Source organism: Strongyloides ratti, assembly GCF_001040885.1.
Source record: "Strongyloides ratti genome assembly S_ratti_ED321, chromosome : 2".
Taxonomy (NCBI): Eukaryota; Metazoa; Nematoda; class Chromadorea; order Rhabditida; family Strongyloididae; genus Strongyloides; species Strongyloides ratti.
The window spans coordinates 7,971,403-7,994,034 of NC_037308.1; the positions used below are offsets into that span (position 1 = coordinate 7,971,403).

The window sequence follows — 22,632 nt, forward strand, 5'->3', positions numbered from 1 at the left end:
CTACTTTTTTATATTTGATTTTTGACTATTATTAAATTTTGTTTTTGAATTATAAAAACGATTTCTGTTATGTGGTTTTCCCATAAAAAGTGTACTTTTTTGGTCATCCTTTTTAATATCATTTTTATTATCTTTTTTACTCTCATCATTGTTTGAAATATTAAAATCTTCTTTATTTTTTGTTCCTACATTTTTATTCTTAAAATTAGAAAAATGCCTATAATTACTTTTTCTTTGGTTGTCTGTTAATTTATTGTTAGAATCTTTTTTAACACACGGGTCTTCAGGAATTTGTTCATCTTCAGTATTTAATTTAACCGATATATTTTCATTAAGATTTTGAACTTTGTTATTGCTACCAGAAGGATTAACTTCATTTCTGAAACTGGACTGATTTAGTAAATGACGTTTGTTGCCTTTAGAATTACTCACTGATGGAGATGTTGGTGTTTTTTGACCGCCAATTACAGAAATTTGCACTTTTACATCACTATTTGTAGTTGAAACGTTTGCATTGTAAATATTTGTTGTAATATTAGAACTAGGACTAGTTTGACCACAATAATTATTTCCAAATAATTCAGCTACTTCAATACGTCTTCCCAAAATTGGTACAGGTTTTTTAATTTGTTTATTATCTTCCTCCTTATTATCTATTTTCTTAACAATTTCTGATTGATTTGAATTTCTACAGTATTTTTTCTGAAAATTATTACTTTCGTTTTTTTGTTGATGATCAAAATTTTTATGTTCAATTGTAGTTTTATAATTATTTTGAAATTGATTCATAGTTTGGTTGTAATTGTTTTGATTATAATGTATTTTTGGATTATTATCATAGTTGCATGTTTTTATCGTGACTTGATAGGTTAATGTTGGTTTCTCCAACACTTTATCACCATTGTCAAAAAACAAATTATCGTCTCCACGACTTTTTTCTCCAAAATTTGGAACTGAAGTATCTCTTTGAGAATATTCGTAGTTAAAATCATCCGATGATATAATATATTCATTGTCTTTTCTAACTTGAGAATTTTCATATCGTACATCTTGGTAATTACTTGGTTGTTTCATTGTTTGTTGGTAAAAAACAGCATGATTAACTGTAATTGGATTATTAAAATTCCATTCTGCATTGTTATTCGGACTATTTAATTCAAAATTATGAATATTCGAAATTCTTCTGTACGGCCTATTGCTATGATGTTTATTATTATCGTAAAAACGAAAATTATGATTTCCCTGATACTCATTTCTATACTCTTCCATTGGATATTTTGTGGGAGGTGGTAAATTAGCATTATACTTAAACTTTAATCTTTCACATTCTGATTGAAGAATATTTTCAAGTTTTCGTAGGAAAAAATCATCAAATTTATCAAGAGGTCTAAGAGGATGCTTTAAAAATTTTAATAAATATTCCATCATTCTAAAACGTAATTTAAGTATATCCTTAAGAACACTACGGTTTCCTACAAATTCAAGCCAAGTTTCTAAACTCAAGATAGCAGTAGTTTTATTTTTCATTTCAGGATGTTCAATTCTCCTATTGTATGGATGTAAATCTCTTTCTTTTTCTTCATTGATTCTTTTCTGATCTAATTCATCTTCCATCAAAAGATTAATATTATGAGGTGCTAATCGTAAAGGTCCACTAAAAAGTATTGTTTGTAATGGAGGAACAGCAGTAACTGTACGAGCATACAATCGATGATCAACTTTGGATAATTCAAAAAAGGCCAGATACTCAACATCTGTTCTGTAACTTTCTGATCTAATAAGTTGTTTCCTAACAACAGAACTTTGATGAAGAACAACATTATTTTTTGCATCTGTACGAATTTTTTTGACATTTGTTCCAACGTCAGAACATCCAATTCCTGGAAAACTTCCAGCAACAATAATACCTTGAATAAGTGGCCACGATGTGGAAAATTGGTTAACACGAATGTCATCTGAATATATCATATCATGGGGTATTAAATGAAAACGACGAAGTTCAATAAGAAGTTGTTTTTTAATTCCAGAAATCATTTTCATAGTATTGTAATTAATAAAATTTTTTTTACAAAATTCATGTTGATACTGAAGACATTCAGATTCAAATTGAAAAAATAATCTTATAAGTAAAAGATGATCTGATAATTCTTCACCACCAAATTGATCTTTAGCTCGTTGTGCTCTGTCACGATCACAAGGTAAAGGAATAATAAAAGGTTCCCTATGAGATAGACAGGCAACTAATGATAATATAGGATTAAAACATTTAAATGCCAAACCAAAAATAAGCAATCGAGCTAAAGGTGGATCAACAGGTAATTCGGCCATTATATAACCAAGTTCAGTCAATTCACCTTCTTCTTCGTCATCCTGTGAATTATCATAAGAGATTCGGATATTTCCTGTTTCTCTAACAGTTTCTGGATCACAAAACTGCCGGCGTGTTACTTTTCTTTCATTGTACAAAGCTCCCAATTCTTCTAAATAATTCATTGAATTTTGTATACTTACAATTGATGGTGGTTCTGGAGCAAGAGATAAAAATTTATTTACGGACATTCCATTAGGTGCAAACATTTTTGCATGTAAACAAACATTATGTATTGCTGATCTTTTCATTTCAGCAACTTGACAATCACTCATTCCATGATAATCTTCTTTTGAAAAAAGTCGAATACAATATCCATTTTTACATCTTCCTGCTCGACCAGCTCTTTGTTCTGCATTACTTTTAGCAACAAATTGTGTTTTTAATTGAGATATTCTACTAACTGGATCATATGTTTTCTCTTTAACTTTTCCAGAATCAATAACAAAAACAACATCATCTATTGTAATTGATGCTTCAGCAATATTGGTAGATAATATAATTTTCCTCCTTCCTCTACCAACTGAATCAAAAACTTTGTGTTGATCTGAACAATTCATTTGTGAATGAAGAATATAAATACAAGGTATTATTGGAAGTCCTCTAAAATCATCTTCAATCATATCTTTCAAATTATTAATCTCCTCTGAACCAGGCAAAAAAACTAATATTGATCCCTCAATTGGACTTAAGAAACAATACTTTAAGACATGTAAAGCCAAATCAAGATCAACATATGATGGATCATTAACTCCTAAACCAGAATAATATTGATTCGTAATTTCATAATCATTAATATTTAATTTTGATGTCGATTTATAATCAAATTCATCAAAATAATTTTTTTGATAAGGAAATTCATTAAAATTATTTGATTGATAACGATTTGATTTTTGCATTGATCTCCACATGGATACATTTCCTGCACCACCATGTCTATCAAAATTTTGTTGATTATTCATCAACATATTATTGGCATTGAAATGATCATACTCCTGATTTCTTCGATAAAAATTAAATGAATTATCTGATCTAGTATAGGAGTTACATCGTTGTGATTGATTATCCATACTAAATGTACTACTTTGTTCTACTGATCCTCCATAATTAAATATTCCAATATCTAAATTCTGCCTTTTAAATCCTGTCATCCATAATATTCTACTTAAAAATATTTTTTCTACATGATAAAGTCTTGCCGGTATATCTACATGTGCTACTTGAACATTATTAAAATATTTCATGAAAAGATTTAAATTACTTTCCATTGTAGCAGACATGAGAATAATCTTAAGATTCAATGATTTTTCCAAAAGTAATTTCAAGGTTGCTAATAAATAATCTGTATTAGTTTCTCGTTCATGAATCTCATCTAATATAACATGCGTTAAAGAACCCCCTAGTTGATCTAACTGTCTTAATAAAACACCACTTGTCACATATGTTAGTATAGTTTTTTTAGATGTTTTCTGTTCCAATCTGATGTGATAACCTACAGTGTCTCCTAAAACTTCTCCACGTTCTTTAGCAACTCTTTCCGCAACTGCAACAGCAGGTAATCGCCTCGGCTGAGTACATATCACTTTTATAGCTTTGTTATTACTAAATGCATCCTCTAAAATAAATTGTGGTACTTGAGTTGTTTTACCACAACCAGTTCCACCGGTAATTAATGTCACACGATTATCATGAATGGTATTTAAAATTAATTCTTTTTTTTCTCGTGCTGGTAATGTTTTTCGAATCCTTTCCATAGAGGAACTACATTTTGCCGGTGGTGGTACCATTTTTGTGGTACTTTCATTAGTAACAATTTTATTAAGCAAATTCTTCCTACTTTCGTTACACTCATTATGTAAATGTTTTTCTGTTTCATTTAACTCAATTGGTCTACAATCTGTTATATCTTTTATCATTGACAATTGATCGTAATTTAGTTTAATCTCTTGAGCATCTTTGGTAATAACATGCCTTTGTATGTCATTTTTTTTGCGTATTGTTAAAATGCGATTACCAGGACTTCCCACACTTTTTGAAGTTAGCCCAAATTCTGAACACAACTGATGAACCAATTGCCTTTCTTCATTACTCAAACCCTCATATTCAAGATCTAAAAAATATTTTATAACTAATAATATTTAAAACATACAATCAGATTCTTCTTGGAGAAACTTTTCAAGAATAGTTTTCCAAATTATTTTATCATTCTTCCTATCATACTTTCGTCTTACATTATTAGTACTTTTTTGTGAAATTCCATGCATATTTATTTAAACGTGAAAAACATCAAAGTAGATAAAACCAATTAGTAAACTATAAAGTAAAAAATAAATAACATTAAAAAAATATACAATTTTAAATATGAAAATATGTTTAAAAAGACGTCCAAAAACGACATAACTAACGATAAAAATATTATCAATACTAAAGTTTAAATTTGAAAAAAGAAAGGTGACAATTCTCCATTCGTTAAAAAATGCAAGTTTCAATAAGCTAGTCAGTTTTTTTAACAATAAAATAAGAATAACACTCAATGATTGGAGGTCAAAAAAATGTATTGGCAAGCGCAACTCACCAAATGACCTAACCCTCTATCGATTGTTGATGACCGTTTGGTAATTCGCAAACTAGAAAAGTTGTAAATGGTTTAACTGAAGATTAATGTTGTTTTATTTATTAGAGAAAGTACATAGAAAATAGTATGTAATTTTTTCTGTTATGGTAACTTCAAGAATATTTATAGCAGTTACCAACTTTAGATACAAAATGTATACTTCTCAAGTGGCCATATAAAGTAGGAAAAGTTTTACAAATAAAATGCTACTATTTAACATAGAAATAAAAATGGTCATTAATTATTATTTTCAAAGTTAAATTTTGTTTCAAAGTTTTTTTTTTAATAAAAAGAAGTACTACAACAACTAAAAGCGTATGAATAATTAATGTAAAAATAGTCTATTTATATTTTCCTTTCCAAATTATATCATATTGTGAAAGCCAACTATTGGCATTTTGCATATTCCACTTTATAACGTTATCCCATGTAAATTTATTTTGATTCTTTTCGATAATCTCTTGTTCTCTTCTTCGACGCTCCATTAACATATCATGAGAGACAAATTCTGCGGGAAATTCAAATCTTTCGGCAATGTATGATAGAAAAGCTTTAGCTTCTATTTCAGTAATATGTCCTCCAACTTCAAGAATAATTCTATTAGCACGTACTGGTGTTACATATTTAACAATTCCACCTTTTCCACCACCTAATTTTGTTCCTTGTGGTTTTTTAGTTCTTGGGAGCCATGGAGGATCAACTCGCCAAATTGCAAATTGGTTTTTTATTAAATTTTTATTAACACGTTCCATCACAAATGTAAAATCTTTTGAACTAATAAATCCTCCTGTCACTGCAGCTAATCCAAATTGTTTGTGAATAAGTTCTGTATGAATTTCTTCTACACCTCTTGCTTCAATCATTCTTTTTGTTTGCTTATGTTTTTTTTCTCCAGCTTCTGCATTATAATTTGGTACCGCAGGCATTGGAGGAAGTTTTAATTCACCATTAGCCGGAAATACAACATCTAAAAAATGATAACAAAATTATATATTTTCAACCTACTTTCATAAGTTACAGGAAATTGAAATTTCTTAATACCACGTGTATTCGATAGACATGTCACAGCTATACTTTTTAGGATATTTCGATTCATCCTAACCCATTTATTTTAAAAATAAATTCTTTAAACTGACATTTTTGGAGTATAGTTAATTCTAAATGTGTCTTATCACGAAAACATTTAAAGAAAAATGGTGAACAAATGTGCTATCCTTCATCAATGTTGTTTTTTTAAACATTGTAAAGAAACAAAATGGGAATTGCTGAACTCCTGAAAATTGTTGAAAAAGCAAAAGAAAAAAATGTTTGTTTCAAGTAGTTTTTTTTTCCTATTGTTATTTTTAGATAAATCTAATAAAATTTAAAGGTGAAACTTTAGCTGTTGATGCAAGTTGTTTTATATACAAAGGATTATATTCACAATCAGCAGATGATCTTATGGGAAAGAAATCTACTAAGTGTTTAGACTATATTTTAAAAACTGTCAAAATTATAGTAAATGCAGGTATTCATGCCGTTTTTGTATTTGATGGACAAATGTTACCATCAAAAAAGGTAACAAATGATAAAAGAATTGCAGACAGAGAAGAGAGAAGGAAAGAAGCTATTGCACTGCTTAAAATGGGAAACAAAGAAGAAGCATTGAAAAAATTTCGCGGATCATATTCTATTTCTAAGGAATGTCAAGCTGAGTGTATCGAAGTTTTATCTGGAATTAAAGGTGTTGATGTTATAGTTGCGCCTTATGAAGCAGATGCAGAGTTAACTTTCCTTGTTAACTCGGGTTTGGCTTATGCAGCCATAACTTTGGATTCAGATCTTCTTGCCTTTGGATGTATGCGTGTTATATATAACTTAAACGTTGACAGTGCAATGTGTGAAGTAATACAATTTCCTAATATACGAAGTTGTTTTTCCCAAAGATTACAAAGCTCTTTTAATAGTGAATTATTGAGATACATGTGTATTTTAAGAGGGTGTGACTATTTTGGTGGTTTAAAAGGTATGGCCTTCAAGAATGCAGAAAAATTCTTTTCAATAATAAGTGATAGAAATCCGAAGACATTTATCAGGCATATCAAAAGTGTTACTAAAATCAACGTTCCAAATATTGAAATATTTGTGAATGAATTTATTCGTGCCAATAACACTTTCTTGTATCAAATTATTTTTGATCCAAGGGATGGATGTCAAAAGCCATTAAATCCTTATCCTGAAGATTTAATTAAAGAATTTGGTAGTCAAAATAGTATCGTTGATTCTTTGGAAAGTGATAGTTTCTTCTGGTACGCAGGTAAAATTTATCCACCTGATATTGCTAGGTTGCTAGCGGTTGGTAACCAATTTGAAGAAATTTTAAAAAATAATATACGGTTTAAAATTCCGCAGAATGTTTCTTTTAAATCAATTTGGAAATATTTAACTGGAGGACGTTCACCATTGAGAATAAAAAGAGAGCCTTCGACGTGTTCTTTATCACAAAGTTTACCCAGAAAACGTAGAAATTCTTCTAATATTGCTGAAGAAAGTGAGATAATTTCTTCTAAACGTTGTTTGATGTCTAATACCCAAGTTTTTGGTCAAGATGATTCCAGCAAAGAAAACAATAAATTAACTAATTCGGAAGGAAATACAATTTATGACAAACAACAACATTTAAAAATAGAATTAATATCTCAAAATAAACAGAAAAGTCCATTAAATGAGTTGCAAAGGGTTAATTCAAATTCCAAAGTTAGAAAGATAATCATAAGGGAAAGCAAGTACTTTAAAAGTACATCGGAAAATGTGGAAACTAAGTTATTCAAGGAGGACGTTAGTTCAAGCATTTTATATAATCGTATAACCGCTAAACCAAATTTTACCAGATCTCAAGAACGTAGATAAGTAAGATTTTTATTTTAGTACATGATTGAAATAAATGTTTAATTAAGCATTGTGTGATTTTGAAAAACGGTTCTTCTTTGTTCTTCAACTTTTCTACTCCATCTGCTTTGTTCTGCTTCGACACGCCTTATTACACCTGAAGGTCGAGTCACAAAGTTTGTTTGAGGAGATTCGGATCTTGTTGAATTTCTAGTAAATATATTGTCATCTGTCGTTGGACTATCATCACGTTGTTGACTATATGGTACACCATAAGTTTTCTTTTTTAACATAGGATCTAAGAATAATAAAAATGCCATGTAGGCAGAAAGAAGAATAACAACCGTTATGACAAAGATAACAACTACTTTAATTAAAACCGTATTTCGAGATTCATATTTACAATCACAGTTTGCTAAAAAAGCATCAACATGACTTTCGTTTATAATACCAGATATTGAACTTTTTACTACATTTGTTGGATTACAAATTTCAGCATTTATGTTTGTTTTTGTATAATATCGTCTCTTCAATTCTTCACTTGTTTCATTTACAGACGTGACAAAATTTCTAACACTTGGGCATACACAGCGACATCTTGTATCTTCAAAATTTGCCTAAAAATTAGATGATATTGATGAAATTGTATATAATATTCATACCTCAATACATTGTATAATGATATATAAGTATGAAATAAGAATTAGAATATTTTTAATTGTTATTTTCATAATCTAGTAGCATAAATATACTTTTATTTTTCGACATGTAGGCTATATTCCAAACTTTTCATATTTAGTTTTTAAACTTGAGAACATTTCTAATAATTTTGTGTACTGATAAATAATTATATAATTCACATTGATTTAAAAATATATTAATTTATACAGTAATTTTTAATATGTATAATGATTAAACATAATAAAATAAAAACTTTAATTTTCAAATCAATTTAAACAAATAATTACTGTTTTTTTTAAATAGCAACATTATCAATAATAATTCTTTATGAAAAAAAAAGCATAAGAAATTTTTTAAATAAAGTTTTTATGGAAATATAAACTATACTTTTTAACTCAGTATAAAATTGTATCATCATGATTATATGCTTATTTGTAAATTTTGTGTTTAAATCTGAATATTACTTTATAATTTTTATGTTTATAATAAAATAAATATAATAAACTATATAATTTAACAGTGAATAAACTTTTGTAAAATCATAACATTTAACATATATTTCTTCTTTTTTTAATTTTTAAAAATTGTTATTATAAAAGTATTAAATCTGATAAATTTAATAATACAATATATATTATATTAAATTATTAAACAATGAACTGATTATTTAGAGTATATAATTATTTTATATAAAAAAAAACTATTTTTAAATATATTTAAGTTTTTAAAAAATTATACTTTTAAAGATTTAAATCTATTTTTGGTAATTTTTAACATTTGAAACAGTTTTTAATGATAAAAAATAATCCGCTTCCATTAATATTATTAATAAAAATATACAAGTTATATCTTTTATTAACTTTTTTTATAATTTTTGGTCCATCAAAATAATTATAAAGATTTTTTTGTTTACTACTCTATAAAAACATATTAATCTTTTAGTGAAATGATCAAGGCAAAGTTTAATATTAATTTTCCAAATAAAAATGATAAAACTGATATTTTTGTCCTGTTAAGATGCTCTCAATGTATCTTTTTGTATTATGTTCTTTGATGTTAATATTTATAAAAAAGAAAATTATTTTTGATATCATTTATTTATAGAATAAAAAAAAATATGCTGTTTAATGTTATAATATTATAAGAAAAAATTTATATCAATGTCTCTTTTGTGATTATTATCAACATTTTTATTATAAAATTGTTCTATTACACGTAATATTCATGATATAATAATATATATTTAAAGATATATAATATTAGTGAAATATTTATACCAGAAGTTGAAGTATATTTTTCAATATAATTTTTTTTATATTTAAAAAATTTTATTATTTTAATTGTATTTTATAGATATAATTTATTTATAACTAAAAAATGTTGATAAAATTATCAATTGTATAGGATTAAAAATTTTAATACAAATATTATAGATCACTAGGAAAAAGTATTTTTTTTTGATAAAATAAGAATATTTTCATATTTATTATAATTAATAGTATTATACTTATTAAAAATATTTTTATTTAGTTATCCATTTTTAAAATAATAATTATTTCTTTTCTAATAATATTAATATAACAAATAAGTAGTAATAAATTAGAAGTATTAACCAAATGAATATTTAATAATATCTTATTATTTAAAAACCCGTGTACATATTTAAATCTTACTGGCATTTTCTATATAGTATTAAGGATTACAAGTTCTATTAAATCTATTTCTTTTCGTCAAACATTTTATTTAAGTTATTATTATAGTTAGAAAAAATTTATGCTTTATTACTATTTTAGTATATATAAAAAATTACATAATATTTAAATCATCCTGATAGTTTTTTTTTAAAATTTTAATTCTTTTGGGATTCTGATAATTTTAGTTATTAATATATCTTAAAATTTTGACCTCTCTAAATTTAAATTTGATTGATCATTGGTACACTTTATTTAATATAACTGATTTTCAACTTTGGAACTGTGCCTTTTTTTTATATTATATCTTAGTAATTTTTCATTATTTCTTTAATGTACTCATATATCATAAAAACCATTAAAATCTACTTTAAATTTCTTTAATATTGATTTTTATTTGATAGGTGTACAAGAACATATTTCTTTTAATTTGATAAAGATAATTTAATGTATTTAGTTTTTATATATAGAATAAAAAAAATTATTATTATTATATTTTTTGCTAATAAAATAAAATTTCTTATTAAATTTTTTTTTTACTATTTAATATTATTAATATTTATACAATTGTATAAAAATATTAAAATACTTTAAATTTAATAAAAAAAAATTTTCTCCGACATATGTAAGCACCCACCATTTTATAGTATTTAGATAATTATATATTAATAAAAAATGCAATACTTTTAACACTACATGAGTCATGTAATGATACTATGGTTGTTAATCAAAATTATAATACGTTTAATGATTGAGACCATATTTAAAAAAGCTATGTCGTCGTTAAATTAGTTATCATGAAGTACACATGGCTATAGCATTGTTCTTTATTGCTACGTCATAAATTTTTCTTACAGACACTTTTAATGATAAATGATTTTCCCTACGGAAAAAGGGATATTAGTAAATTAAAAAGTATATTTTTATTAGTATTTTTATTTTAAACTATATTAGAATTTTTTTCTTTTTTAGTTGTATTAAAATATGTTACTTGCAAAAAATATTTTAAAAAAAGTTAAGTATGGATCTGGTATAACGAGATTAGAAAAATTTTCTACCTATCCTATTAATGATGATATGTTTGGATTGACTGAGGACCAGAAACATGTAAGTTAATTTTAATTTTATTAAAAAAAATTTTTTTTTAGTTAAGAAAAACTGTTTTTGATATTACTCAAAAAGAACTTGCTCCATATGCTAATAAAATTGACAAAGATAATGGGTGGGATGATTTAAGAAAATTTTGGAGAATTCTTGGAGACAATGGTCTTTTAGGAATTACAGCACCAGAAAAATATGGTGGAAGTGATCTCTCATATTTTGATCATTGTATTGCTATGGAAGAGTTATCTCGTGGTAGTGGAGCTATTGCTTTGTCATATGGAGCTCATTCAAATTTATGTGTAAATCAAATTGTAAGACATGGAAATGATTCTCAGAAAGAAAAATACTTGCCAAAATTAATTAGTGGTGAACATATGGGAGCATTGGCAATGTCTGAAGTTGGTGCTGGATCTGATGTTGTTTCAATGAAAACCACTGCCAAAAAAGTAGGTAATAAATATGTTTTAAATGGAACAAAATTTTGGATTACAAATGGACCTGATGCTGATGTTTATGTTATTTATGCAAAGACAGACTTAGCTGCAAATTCTAAAGGAATCACTGCTTTTATTGTTGAACGTGATATTCCTGGATTTAGTAGATCACCTAAATTAGATAAACTTGGAATGAGAGGTTCTAATACATGTGAATTAATATTAGATAATGTTGAGGTACCTGAAGAAAATATTCTTGGAGGTCTTAACAAGGGTGTCTACGTTCTTATGTCTGGTTTAGATGTAGAACGTTTAGTTCTTGCTGCTGGTCCTCTTGGTCTTATGCAAAATGCGTGTGATGTATCATTTGAATATGCTCATCAACGTAAAGCTTTCGGAAAATGTATTGGTGAGTTTCAGTTACTTCAGGGTAAAATGGCTGATATGTATACTACATTAAATGCATCCCGTGCATATTTATATGCTGTAGCTCGTGCTGCCTCAGGAGGAAATGTTATTTCAAAAGATTGTGCCGGTGTAATTCTTTATCTTGCTGAAAAAGCCACAACTGTTTGTTTGGATGCAATTCAAATTCTTGGTGGTAATGGATATATTAATGATTACCCAACAGGAAGATTACTAAGAGATGCAAAATTATATGAAATTGGAGCTGGAACATCAGAAGTACGTCGCTATCTTATTGGTCGATCAATAAATAATGAATATAAATAGGAGTTTCAATCAAAAAATTATAATATAAACTTTCGTTAGATAATTTTTAATAGATAAAAGTAAAATTATTAATTTATACTGACCACTATGTTTATAAATTATATTTTATTTTTAAAATTTAAGATATTCTTTTGTACAATAAAGAAATTTTTTTTAAATCTTTTTTTTAACTACCGTACTTCTATAATTATTTTTTCTTTATAAATGTTACAAAAATCAATTAACAAAAAATTACTAGTTAGTGTTAATTAAAAAAGTTGCCTTTTTACATAAATTGTTAGCAAAAAAAAAGTGAGATAAATTTTTAAAATTACATTCAAATTTACAGGCATATATTGTACTCTCATATTTAAATTAAAATTTTATATTTTTATTGGTAAAATATTTACAAAATAATGTAATCATACAAAACGTAAAAACATTTATTTTCATTTAAGTTATTTTTGACAAAAAAGTTTTATATGTATATTGATTGTTCAGTTTAAATTTTCAATAGGTATTTACAATAAATGTTATAATAATTTGTGTATACCTTTTTTTTTACCTAAATTTTTTAATTTTCACTATCATCATCATCATCATAATCATCAGAGTAAGAAATTCTGTAAAGATCTTGTTGACCAGAGTACATTAAAGGATGACTATCATAATTGTCATAAAAATTTTTTTCCTTCTTAGAAGAATTCTTCTTTGGTGATGAAACTTTTGAAATATTTTTTTCCTTCTTAGAAGGATTTTTCTTCGGTGATGAAACCTTTGAAATATTTTTTTCCTTTTCCCCAATTGAATTTTTCATCATTTTTGGATTGGTTTTCCTCGTTGACTTTCTAGTTTTTTTTGATTGTCTAGAATCTTTATTTTGTGAATCATCCATTTTGTTGTTAATTCTTTTTTTAGAAAAACTATGTTTATCATCCATTGCTAAAATTTTATTAGATTTACTTCTTTTCTTTTGTTGTTTATCAATTTTATTCTCTTTGTTTATATTTCTTATACTTTTATCTGTTTGACTAGACTTTCGTTTACTTTCTTTGTTGACTTTATCAAAAATTCCACTAGAATTTTTATGATAATTGGATAATGCTTTATACAAATCTCTGGTTTCTAATTTTTTTGCTAAATGCATAACACGAAGAAAGTATTTCTCTGAATTTGTTTTAAAAACACCTTTATATAAATATCTTAAAAGAAGTTTCATTGTCTTGAGGTTAACTTCAGGATCATTTAAAGATACAATCTTTTCTGTTCCCATCATTTTTCTAAAAAAATTTGAATATGTTTGGAGTATTACTTTGTGAGTATAAATAGATTTACTTCCATTTATTATAATTTGTATATCACATGAATCTAAATTTTGTTTTCTATAATCAGTATACAATCTAGAAAGTATTGTATTAGTATATTTAGTATCATCTTCTATTATATCATAAGTTTTGGTAGAATTAATAATATTAGTATCTTTGTTAGTTTTTCCTGCCATCTTTACGGAAAATAAAATTATATTTAATAAGAAATAATATATGAGATATTTATTTAGAATATTATATTCAAAAAAAAGATAAAATTCAAAAAATAAATTTATTTATTAATTACCTAATATAATTATATTAATATAAAAATTGTAGTTGAATAAAATATCATTAAAAAAAAACATCTAAAAATGTAATGTTTTTTTTTTTTTAATTCTCTATCATTATTATATTTTTATACTCATCAAATTTAAACTTTTACCCATAAAGTTTCATCATTTTCTTTAAATTCTATTTAATAATTGTAAACTTTAATATACCATAATAATTTTATTTATTTAAAAGATATAAGTACCAAAATATTTTATCATGCGTAGAAATATTTAATAAAAATATGTTTTGTAAAATCTTTGGTAAACTTACTATATATTTTACTGTTAACAAACATTCTTTTTTCACGGTTTTTAATATATTACATAAAATGTAGGATTAATAACAATGATTTATAAAGTATTATAAAAAATAACGAAAAATGTCATTATATTGTATAGAAATATTTTATGTACTAGATTGTAACTAGCTGTGTAAAATATAATTTCAAGTTTTGTTAAATTTCTATGTTTATTTTCATGGAACAAGATATTTAATAGAAATCATCATTGAGAATTTTACCTTTTTTTTATGATTTTCCATGAATATTCATGATGAATATATACTTGAAATTGTTGGTAATATGTTTGGGAATAATAAAAGGATAAAGATTATAGAAAACAAATTTTGTTTAGTAAATGATAACATAAAAAGCTTGATCAACTTTTTAACAGTATAATTTATTTATAAACTTTATAAAAAAAAATGCCATTTTAAAAAAAATAAATAATTATATGAATTTATTCATATCATAAAATAATTATTTTAATATTCAAAAAATAATTGTTAATAAGACAAAGTTGTTAAGTATATTTTAGTATTTCTCCAAGTTAAATCATAAGATTTCACCATAAGTGAAATTAAAATTAAATTAATAAAATGATTTAATTGATAAATCTTGGATAAAGATACATCCTATGTAATTCTGATTCATTTCCAGAATAAAAAATAAGTACTGCTTGATCGTTTTTTACTTCAACACTAATAAAACCTCCATCACTTAAACCTAATTGTCCAAATGGATTAAAGTTTTGTGGATAAAAAAATCTAACTGAATCATCTGAAATTTTATTCTTGTTTTTTTTGGATCTATCAGTCTTGGAACCGGCACCTGATATTATATATGACATGTATGTTTCTGATTCTTTATCATAAACTAGTAGATCTTGTAAATTATGATCGTGACCAGCAAAGTATGCCGTAACATTATACTTTCTTAAAAGTGGATCTAATTTATCTATGAGACATTTTGTTGGTCCATGCCTAAAATAATTATAAAATTAGTTATTTTATTAGTATTTTTTCTTATATTTTTTTTAAACAAAAAAAGCATTATTTTTTAAATAAATTTTGTTACTATATAATAAAATATTTTTAATATATATATAAATGCCAATCATTACTCTGATATAGAATATACTGGATAATGTCCAACCACAAATAAATAATTATCACTGAAAAATTTAAAAATTATATTCAAAAAATTTCTTTTAATACCTAGAATTTTCGAGTTCATTTTTAATCCACTCCCATTGTTCATTGGCTAAATTTACATCATCTGGACCAGATGGATCATGATGATCAGCTTTTATCCATGATATAATATTACTTCCATCAATATCAATTGTATTTCCACACAATTGAATTGTATCGATCATTAAAAATTTTATTTTTGTTTCATTTTTTAGATGATAATTAATTGTATAGTAATAATTAGGAAATGTCCATTTATTACTATGGTAAGTATAATTTATTTGTGCTTTAGTATTTCCTAAATAATCATGATTACCAAAAGTCATATAAAATGGCATTTTTAAATAATCTTTATCATAAACATATTCAAAAGTATCATCAAACCGGCTATCAAATATATGTTCAACACCATTAAAATAAATGTTGTCACCGGTATTTATAACAAATGTATATTTTTTTTCAATACACAATTCATTCATAGCATTTGCTACTTTTCTTTGAGCATATGACGAGTATGGATATATTGGATCACCTATAAAATTAAAAAAAAAATTAATATATTTTTATCTTTAATTTACCTCCAATATCACCAATTAAAAAAAATCTTATTATGTCATCATTAATAATACAAAAGTTATCTCCTGTACATTTTAGTCTTGCTGATGGTGTAAAATTTTTAAAGGCAATAGTTAGATATATAATAATATATAAAAATAAAAATGTTGAAAAAAGTAACTGCATATTAAAATGAATATTTGAAAGTAAAATCTACTTATAAATAACTAGATTTCTTCTTTAATAAATATATATTGAATAGTAATAATAGAAATATTAAAAATGTATTATACTTGTTACAAAAAAATTAATACAAATATATTTTATGTTACTTTAAAATAAGAATAAACTATTGCCAAAAATTTTTAATCGTGGTATTATATATAGTGTCTCTCAAAAATATATTACTCATCAATACCTCAACTTCTAGAAAATGTAAAAATATAATTCTAAACAATTATTCGGTAAAAAAATTATATCGCATTCAATGAAATGGAAGTTAATGCATTATCATTTTTTTTTTTAAAATATAATCTTAAAGATTAAATTTACTATCATTATTTTTGTTTTTGTGTAGAAAAAAATGTTATTAAAAGTTTACCAAAAACTAACAATATAAACTTTTGTTAAAAAAAAATATTTTTTTCTGAAACATTTTTTGAATTGGTTTTTAATTGAAATTTTCAATAAATTTTAAAGAAAATAGTGATTTATTTATGCAGATGAATGAAAGTCTTTTCAACTATTAAAAATTAATATTTTTGAAAGAAAATTTAAAGGGACTTTGTTGTAGGAATATAAAATAATAAAGGTTATTTAAAAATCTTTTATTTAACTTCAAACTTTCTGGGGTGCTTAAGAAATTTAAGATAATTATGGTGATTAAACAATATATAAAATCTACTTTTTTTTATAACTTTTAAAAATGACGTAATAAAAATATGATTTAAATATTATAAAAAATTTAACTTTAAGTTTTCTATAAAAAAAAGTACAAAGCATATTTATACCTTATTAGAAGTTCAAATTACTAGAAAGTGGAAGATGAAGTATTTTGAAGTTACTTCCTATACATTAAATATAACATTCCAGTAAATAAAAATTATTATATGTAAGTAAAAAAAAATTTTTTAAACAAATATTTTAATCATAATTTTAATCAACTATGACGCATAAAACTTTGAAATATGTATAAAAACATGGACTTATTTTTACGTCACTAATTTATGATAAAATTAAACAAAATAATTTATAAATAATTTATTTTTAAGCTAACAAATTAAAAAAAAATGTATAAATCAAATTTATAATAACAAAAAAAAAGTTTAATTGGCATTTATTTAATATTACATTAAATATTTTGAGATGGTATAATACAATTAATTGGTTGAATGGGAAGTTTATTTAGATGTTTTTTAAAATCCTATAAAAAATTATATGATAAAAAATAATTTAATAAAGAAATACTTACATTTAAAATATTCTTGTAATTATCAATACCATCATAAGAAAGCTGATAACAAAATGTTTCAATTAGATAAATTTTTTCGCTTGTCCTAAATATAGAAGGATATTTTTCCATAAAAAAAAATATTTCCTCCCATAAAAAATAGTCATAAAATGTTCTGTAATTATTCATGTAATCTAAATTATTTAAAAATAATACTTCACCATCATTTCGTTTAAATTGCCCAATATTTGCAATTTTTTTTGTTAACAATTGTATTGGTAGTTTTAATTCTTTTCTTGTATTATTTTTACCATTTATTGATAATAAATTTAAAAATAATGGTATTGTATTGTTATTGTTGTCTTTATTTGGATTGATAAAGTTAAAAGAAAAGAGAGATTCTTTGTCAGTTTCTATTCTTAAAATTAAATCAGATTTTGAGTATTTTAAAATTTTTAAAATCTATAAATAATTATTATATTTTTATATTATTACTTACATCACAAAAACAAGTACCAGGAATACGAAGACCCTTAGTTATCATTGACCAAAAAGTTTCTTCATCAACATCTTCAAATTTATATATCTCAACAAATTGCTTTAATCTATCATAAAAAATACTTTCTCCAATAATTTTTTTTAATGATAATAATGTATTAGTGACACTCAACAAGTTTTTATATACATTTGTTTTTTCAAAAGTTGAATTGGTATCAATTGATATCATACTATAATTTTGAAAATAATTCAATTGATCTTTTAAACTTATTTCTAAATATTTTTTCATTTTAAAATTTTCATAATCATTTTCACCTATTTTTCTGATGACATCACCAATGATTACATTGTTTATATTGTTCTCAATGAAATTTTTATCATTATTATTTTCTTTTAAATCATTTAAAGATTTAAATCTTAAAATATTCATAGTAAATTGTTTTAAAATAATTTTTAAGTTTAATTCTCGATCATTTTTTAAATCATTAACAATAATTCCATTGTAAATGTTATTTAGACTATCATTGGAATTAAAGAGAAAATTATCATCCTTAATTATATTTATATTTTTAATTAAAATCTCATCACTAAATTGAAAATTAACCATTTTAAAAAGGTTAAATATTTCAATCATTTTTTCTTCATTTATTGACTTTTTATTTAATTCATTTTGTATTGTATTTACCCAATTGTAGTATAATGATATACTTGGGTAACTTAAATTGTAATTAATTTTCCTATATTCTGAGGGTAAAATAAAAAATCCAAAATACGAAAGTGGTATATTATTTGTCTTCCTGAATATTGTCTTTTTCCATATATTTTCAGTACCAATAGTATGTTCAGATAATGATTCAGAATTTGAAATAACAGTAGTATTTTGGGGATGTACAATTTCCAACTCAAAAGAGTGTCTTGTTGATAAAGAATCAATTGTAGGAAAAGGAATATAATATTCATCAATTGTATCTATTTTTGTTCCAAAAAAATGATTCAAAATTGATTTTTTTGTAAAAATACCTTTTTTTTCATCCAAACTAATGTTACCCCAATATTTTTCAAATTTTATATGATAAATTCCACAAATAAGTGGTCTTTGAAGCTCATAAATTATCATACCTTCCTCTGTAAAAGAACTTTTTTTTAAATAAATTTCAGTTTTATTATTGCCATCTTCCTTAATTGAACTACCCTGATACAATTTTACATTATAAATATCTTTGGCTAAATTTTCATTAACACATAAGAAATTTATAGATTGTTCAATTTGTATAATTGTACTTAAACTACCTAAAAAGACTGGTGCTCCATTTTCTGATTGTTCTAATGGTAATTGATATTTTAAACTGTATAAAGAAACTTTTATTGATGATTTTGAATGACTACAAATTGTTTTTGCATCTATAATTTAGATTAAATATAAAAAATTTATTAACATACTTAAAATATTAAAAAATAAAAATATTATTAGAATTTGTTTCCAAAAGTTTTTAAATATTTCCATTTAATTTTAGCAAAATAATAAAATATATAATTGAAATAAATACCTGAATACCAATATACATCTAAATAACCAAAACATAATTTTTAAGCACTTATTAAAATATTAAGTATTTCTAATATTTTTAACTTAAAAAAGTACTTGAAATGTATATCAATTAATATTACTACAATAGTCTAGTTATTTGTTCTAACAATTAAGTATGATAATAAAATTATTTAAAATATAGACTTATTATTTAATACATGTATTTAATTAACAAATCTTTTATAGTAAATAGCTAACAAAATTTTTTTAAACAATAAATGTATTTAGCAATAAAAAAAGAGTTACATTTATCAATAGATATATATTTAGTTAGAAGTTTCAGTGGTTTCACTAGATCTTACAACAACTGTTACTTCTTGATTAACATATTCACAATTTTCAAATATTTTGTCAGTATCTATTCCGTTACGTAATTCCTTTCTAATTGGTGCTTCTAAAGCATATTGTTTAAGATAAAGTTCACGTATTTTCTTGAAATCTTCAAAGATTTCTCTACGTTTAACAACAATATCTCTATAAACAGCATCTTTTTCAATACGATCCTCTTCTTCAAATTGTGAAGTAAACTTTTTAAAGTTCTTCTTAACTTCAGCTACTCTATTTTCATGTCCTTCAAGTTTTAATCTTGGTCTCCAGTCAAATCTTACCAACACATCATATTGAGCTTTATATAAAATTTTTCCTTGGAAATTGTAAATAACATATCCATTGTCTGCTCTTGGTTTTGAGCATATTGAAACAAAATATCTTCCGGTTGGATCCCATTTACAACTAGTCATATCAGAGTGATCAGTTGTTTTCATTTTTGTTGGTTCATTTGTAGAACAATCAACAAAGACAAGAGATCCACCTCCAATATTTTTACAACCAGCAATTACTAACCAACTACCAAACGGTGAGAATTTTAAAGTACTATGAATAGATGGTTCATCTAGTTTCAAAAGTAATGTTGGAACATGTTTTGTTTTTTCGACGTTATAAATAAATGACGTTGTTTTAATTGAAGTACCACAAAGTATGGCAAATTTTTCTGACGATGGATCCCAGGCAAAAGATTTAAACTGATCATCAATAGTAAGATTAAGAAGTGGTATATCTTTCACTTGACAATCAAAAATATCAACATGTGTTATTATATTAAAATACTTAACTTCATTATCTTTAATAGTTCTTTTACCATATCTTTCAGAAACAACTGCAAAAAAGCGACCACTAGTATGCCAAAAAAGTTCAGCTTTAGAACAATTAAAAACACGAGCAGCACGAATTTTTTCTTTTCCAGGATATGACATAATTCCTATTTCGGCAGGAGCAGATGTTTTTATATTTTCTTGACAGTAATATGCAATTCTACTATTATTTGGAGACCATTCAATTTTCGAAACATTACTTAAAGGAAGAGTGTCGGAAGTTGAAAAATCGTCACAATTAAAAATAATAGCAGAATCACTTTTTCTTTTTACATATCCACAATATTTGTCATCACAAGACCATTTAAAAATTGGCCATATTGGTTTGGAATCCTCTTTTGTTAATCCTAATTGTAATGCAGTAAATTGTTTAACAACATCACCTGACATAATATTGAAAATAGTACAACATACTGTAGTACTTTTACTTCCTTGAGATGATGAAAATGGATTTGAAAAGACAACGATAAATTTTTCTTGTGGTGAAAAATCAACAAAAATTGGTTGTGGATGACTAAAACGTTGAATTCTATTAAATGTTGGACCACCCCAAATTTGAACTCCTAAACTGTGAAGAGTTGTAATATAAGTACCCTTAGGTGACCAACGAAATGGTAACTCTGACCAATTGGCACGATTAGCTTCATTATCAGCAAGAACAGGTTCTTGTTCTCGTTGAAACCAATATACACCTAAATGTATAGGTTCTTTTTCTCTATTAGAACAATATTGAACACCAAATTGATCAAGGCATTTTTTATGAGTTAAATGAGAATATACATTTCCTGCGTCAACATATTCACGAACCTCTGGTTTTTTCCAATTTGGATCTGGTTTTTGAATATTTTTAACACTAGTAATAGTCATAGCTTTAAAAGTGTGATTTTTATCCAATACATATCCATTAAGAAGATCAGCACCTTTTAAAGCAATATCTTTATTGGGATACTCAATAAATAAAAGCCCTTTAGTACCACCTTCAGGTGAAAGTGGAATAGTTTCTTCAAATTCATCACTTGTTGAACCAATAATTTTTTTCAAAACATTTGATAATTTTTGAACTCTTTCTTTACCAATAACAGGAATACCAAAAACAACAACACATCGTTCTTCATATTTATTTTTTCTAGGCATTTTGTCCATTAATTCCTCCTTAGCACCTAAAAAAATTAATTTTACAAAAAGAAATTTTAATCTTACGAATTGCTGGTTCCTCATCAACAAAACCTTCAGGGTCGGCATATTTATCTTCTAAAGATTCTTTAGAAATTTTTTCATTTGTATTAACGTCTAAATTTAACACAACAGTCATAATTACATTCAACCAAAAAAATTGTGAATAAAAAGTATTGAAATTAAATTTACTGAAATTAAAAAAATTTAATATGTAAATCAAAATAAAATAATTAAATAGAGAAAAAAGGATTAAGGTATAAACACCAAAAAAAAACAAAAAAACCAACCAGCATAATAGAAAAACGTAAAGAAAAAAATTGTTTTGCAACTACATTGGAATAATGCCTCCTCGTCGTAATAAAAGACAAGTCATTTAAAGTTATTTGCTTTATATTATTTTTGTAACCAACAGGTAAAAAAAATTATTTTAATTAAATATTGTGATTTTACAACAAAAAAAGAACAATGTGATCTTTTCTGCATCAAAAAAAATAAAATTGGAAAAAATATTAAAAATTTTAATTGGATTTTTATATTAAAACTTTATTTTTTTTCAAACAAATTTTAATAATCATACAAAAAATCAAACAAAAAACAAAAAACCCTAGGTATTAATAATGTGATTAAAAA

The 22,632-nt window shown here is 24.6% G+C and overlaps 9 protein-coding genes across 9 annotated transcripts; 2 read left to right on the forward strand and 7 right to left on the reverse strand.

Moving 5' to 3' along the window:
- Positions 1-4,632, reverse strand: SRAE_2000254900 (ATP-dependent RNA helicase DHX29; the record flags this gene model as incomplete). Its single annotated transcript, XM_024653630.1, has 3 exons — positions 1-185; positions 228-4,478; positions 4,518-4,632. 3 exons carry the CDS (start codon positions 4,630-4,632, stop codon positions 1-3), a joined length of 4,551 nt encoding a protein of 1,516 aa, XP_024507087.1.
- Positions 4,633-5,323: 691 nt separating this feature from the next.
- SRAE_2000255000 (39S ribosomal protein L16, mitochondrial) lies at positions 5,324-6,078 on the reverse strand (the record flags this gene model as incomplete). The annotated part of the gene is made up of 2 exons (XM_024653631.1): positions 5,324-5,949; positions 5,988-6,078. The coding sequence occupies 2 exons, from the start codon at positions 6,076-6,078 to the stop codon at positions 5,324-5,326; spliced, it is 717 nt and encodes a 238-aa protein (XP_024507088.1).
- A 159-nt stretch (positions 6,079-6,237) lies between these two features.
- SRAE_2000255100 (Exonuclease 1) lies at positions 6,238-7,871 on the forward strand (the record flags this gene model as incomplete). The annotated part of the gene is made up of 2 exons (XM_024653632.1): positions 6,238-6,288; positions 6,330-7,871. The coding sequence occupies 2 exons, from the start codon at positions 6,238-6,240 to the stop codon at positions 7,869-7,871; spliced, it is 1,593 nt and encodes a 530-aa protein (XP_024507089.1).
- A 38-nt stretch (positions 7,872-7,909) lies between these two features.
- Positions 7,910-8,581, reverse strand: SRAE_2000255200 (TMEM9 family-containing protein; the record flags this gene model as incomplete). The annotated part of the gene is made up of 2 exons (XM_024653633.1): positions 7,910-8,467; positions 8,513-8,581. The coding sequence occupies 2 exons, from the start codon at positions 8,579-8,581 to the stop codon at positions 7,910-7,912; spliced, it is 627 nt and encodes a 208-aa protein (XP_024507090.1).
- A 2,625-nt stretch (positions 8,582-11,206) lies between these two features.
- SRAE_2000255300 (Isovaleryl Coenzyme A dehydrogenase) lies at positions 11,207-12,492 on the forward strand (the record flags this gene model as incomplete). Its single annotated transcript, XM_024653634.1, has 2 exons — positions 11,207-11,329; positions 11,371-12,492. The coding sequence occupies 2 exons, from the start codon at positions 11,207-11,209 to the stop codon at positions 12,490-12,492; spliced, it is 1,245 nt and encodes a 414-aa protein (XP_024507091.1).
- Positions 12,493-13,045: 553 nt separating this feature from the next.
- SRAE_2000255400 (BTB/POZ-like domain and BTB/POZ fold domain and BTB/POZ domain-containing protein) lies at positions 13,046-13,972 on the reverse strand (the record flags this gene model as incomplete). The annotated part of the gene is made up of 1 exon (XM_024653635.1): positions 13,046-13,972. One exon carries the CDS (start codon positions 13,970-13,972, stop codon positions 13,046-13,048), a length of 927 nt encoding a protein of 308 aa, XP_024507092.1.
- Positions 13,973-14,995: 1,023 nt separating this feature from the next.
- SRAE_2000255500 (Tartrate-resistant acid phosphatase type 5) lies at positions 14,996-16,325 on the reverse strand (the record flags this gene model as incomplete). Its single annotated transcript, XM_024653636.1, has 4 exons — positions 14,996-15,374; positions 15,515-15,565; positions 15,609-16,116; positions 16,163-16,325. The coding sequence occupies 4 exons, from the start codon at positions 16,323-16,325 to the stop codon at positions 14,996-14,998; spliced, it is 1,101 nt and encodes a 366-aa protein (XP_024507093.1).
- A 1,165-nt stretch (positions 16,326-17,490) lies between these two features.
- Positions 17,491-19,591, reverse strand: SRAE_2000255600 (Hypothetical protein; the record flags this gene model as incomplete). The annotated part of the gene is made up of 4 exons (XM_024653637.1): positions 17,491-17,562; positions 17,611-18,051; positions 18,089-19,488; positions 19,528-19,591. 4 exons carry the CDS (start codon positions 19,589-19,591, stop codon positions 17,491-17,493), a joined length of 1,977 nt encoding a protein of 658 aa, XP_024507094.1.
- A 350-nt stretch (positions 19,592-19,941) lies between these two features.
- On the reverse strand, positions 19,942-22,138 carry SRAE_2000255700 (Eukaryotic translation initiation factor 3 subunit B; the record flags this gene model as incomplete). Its single annotated transcript, XM_024653638.1, has 2 exons — positions 19,942-21,986; positions 22,027-22,138. 2 exons carry the CDS (start codon positions 22,136-22,138, stop codon positions 19,942-19,944), a joined length of 2,157 nt encoding a protein of 718 aa, XP_024507095.1.
- Positions 22,139-22,632: the final 494 nt, after the last annotated feature.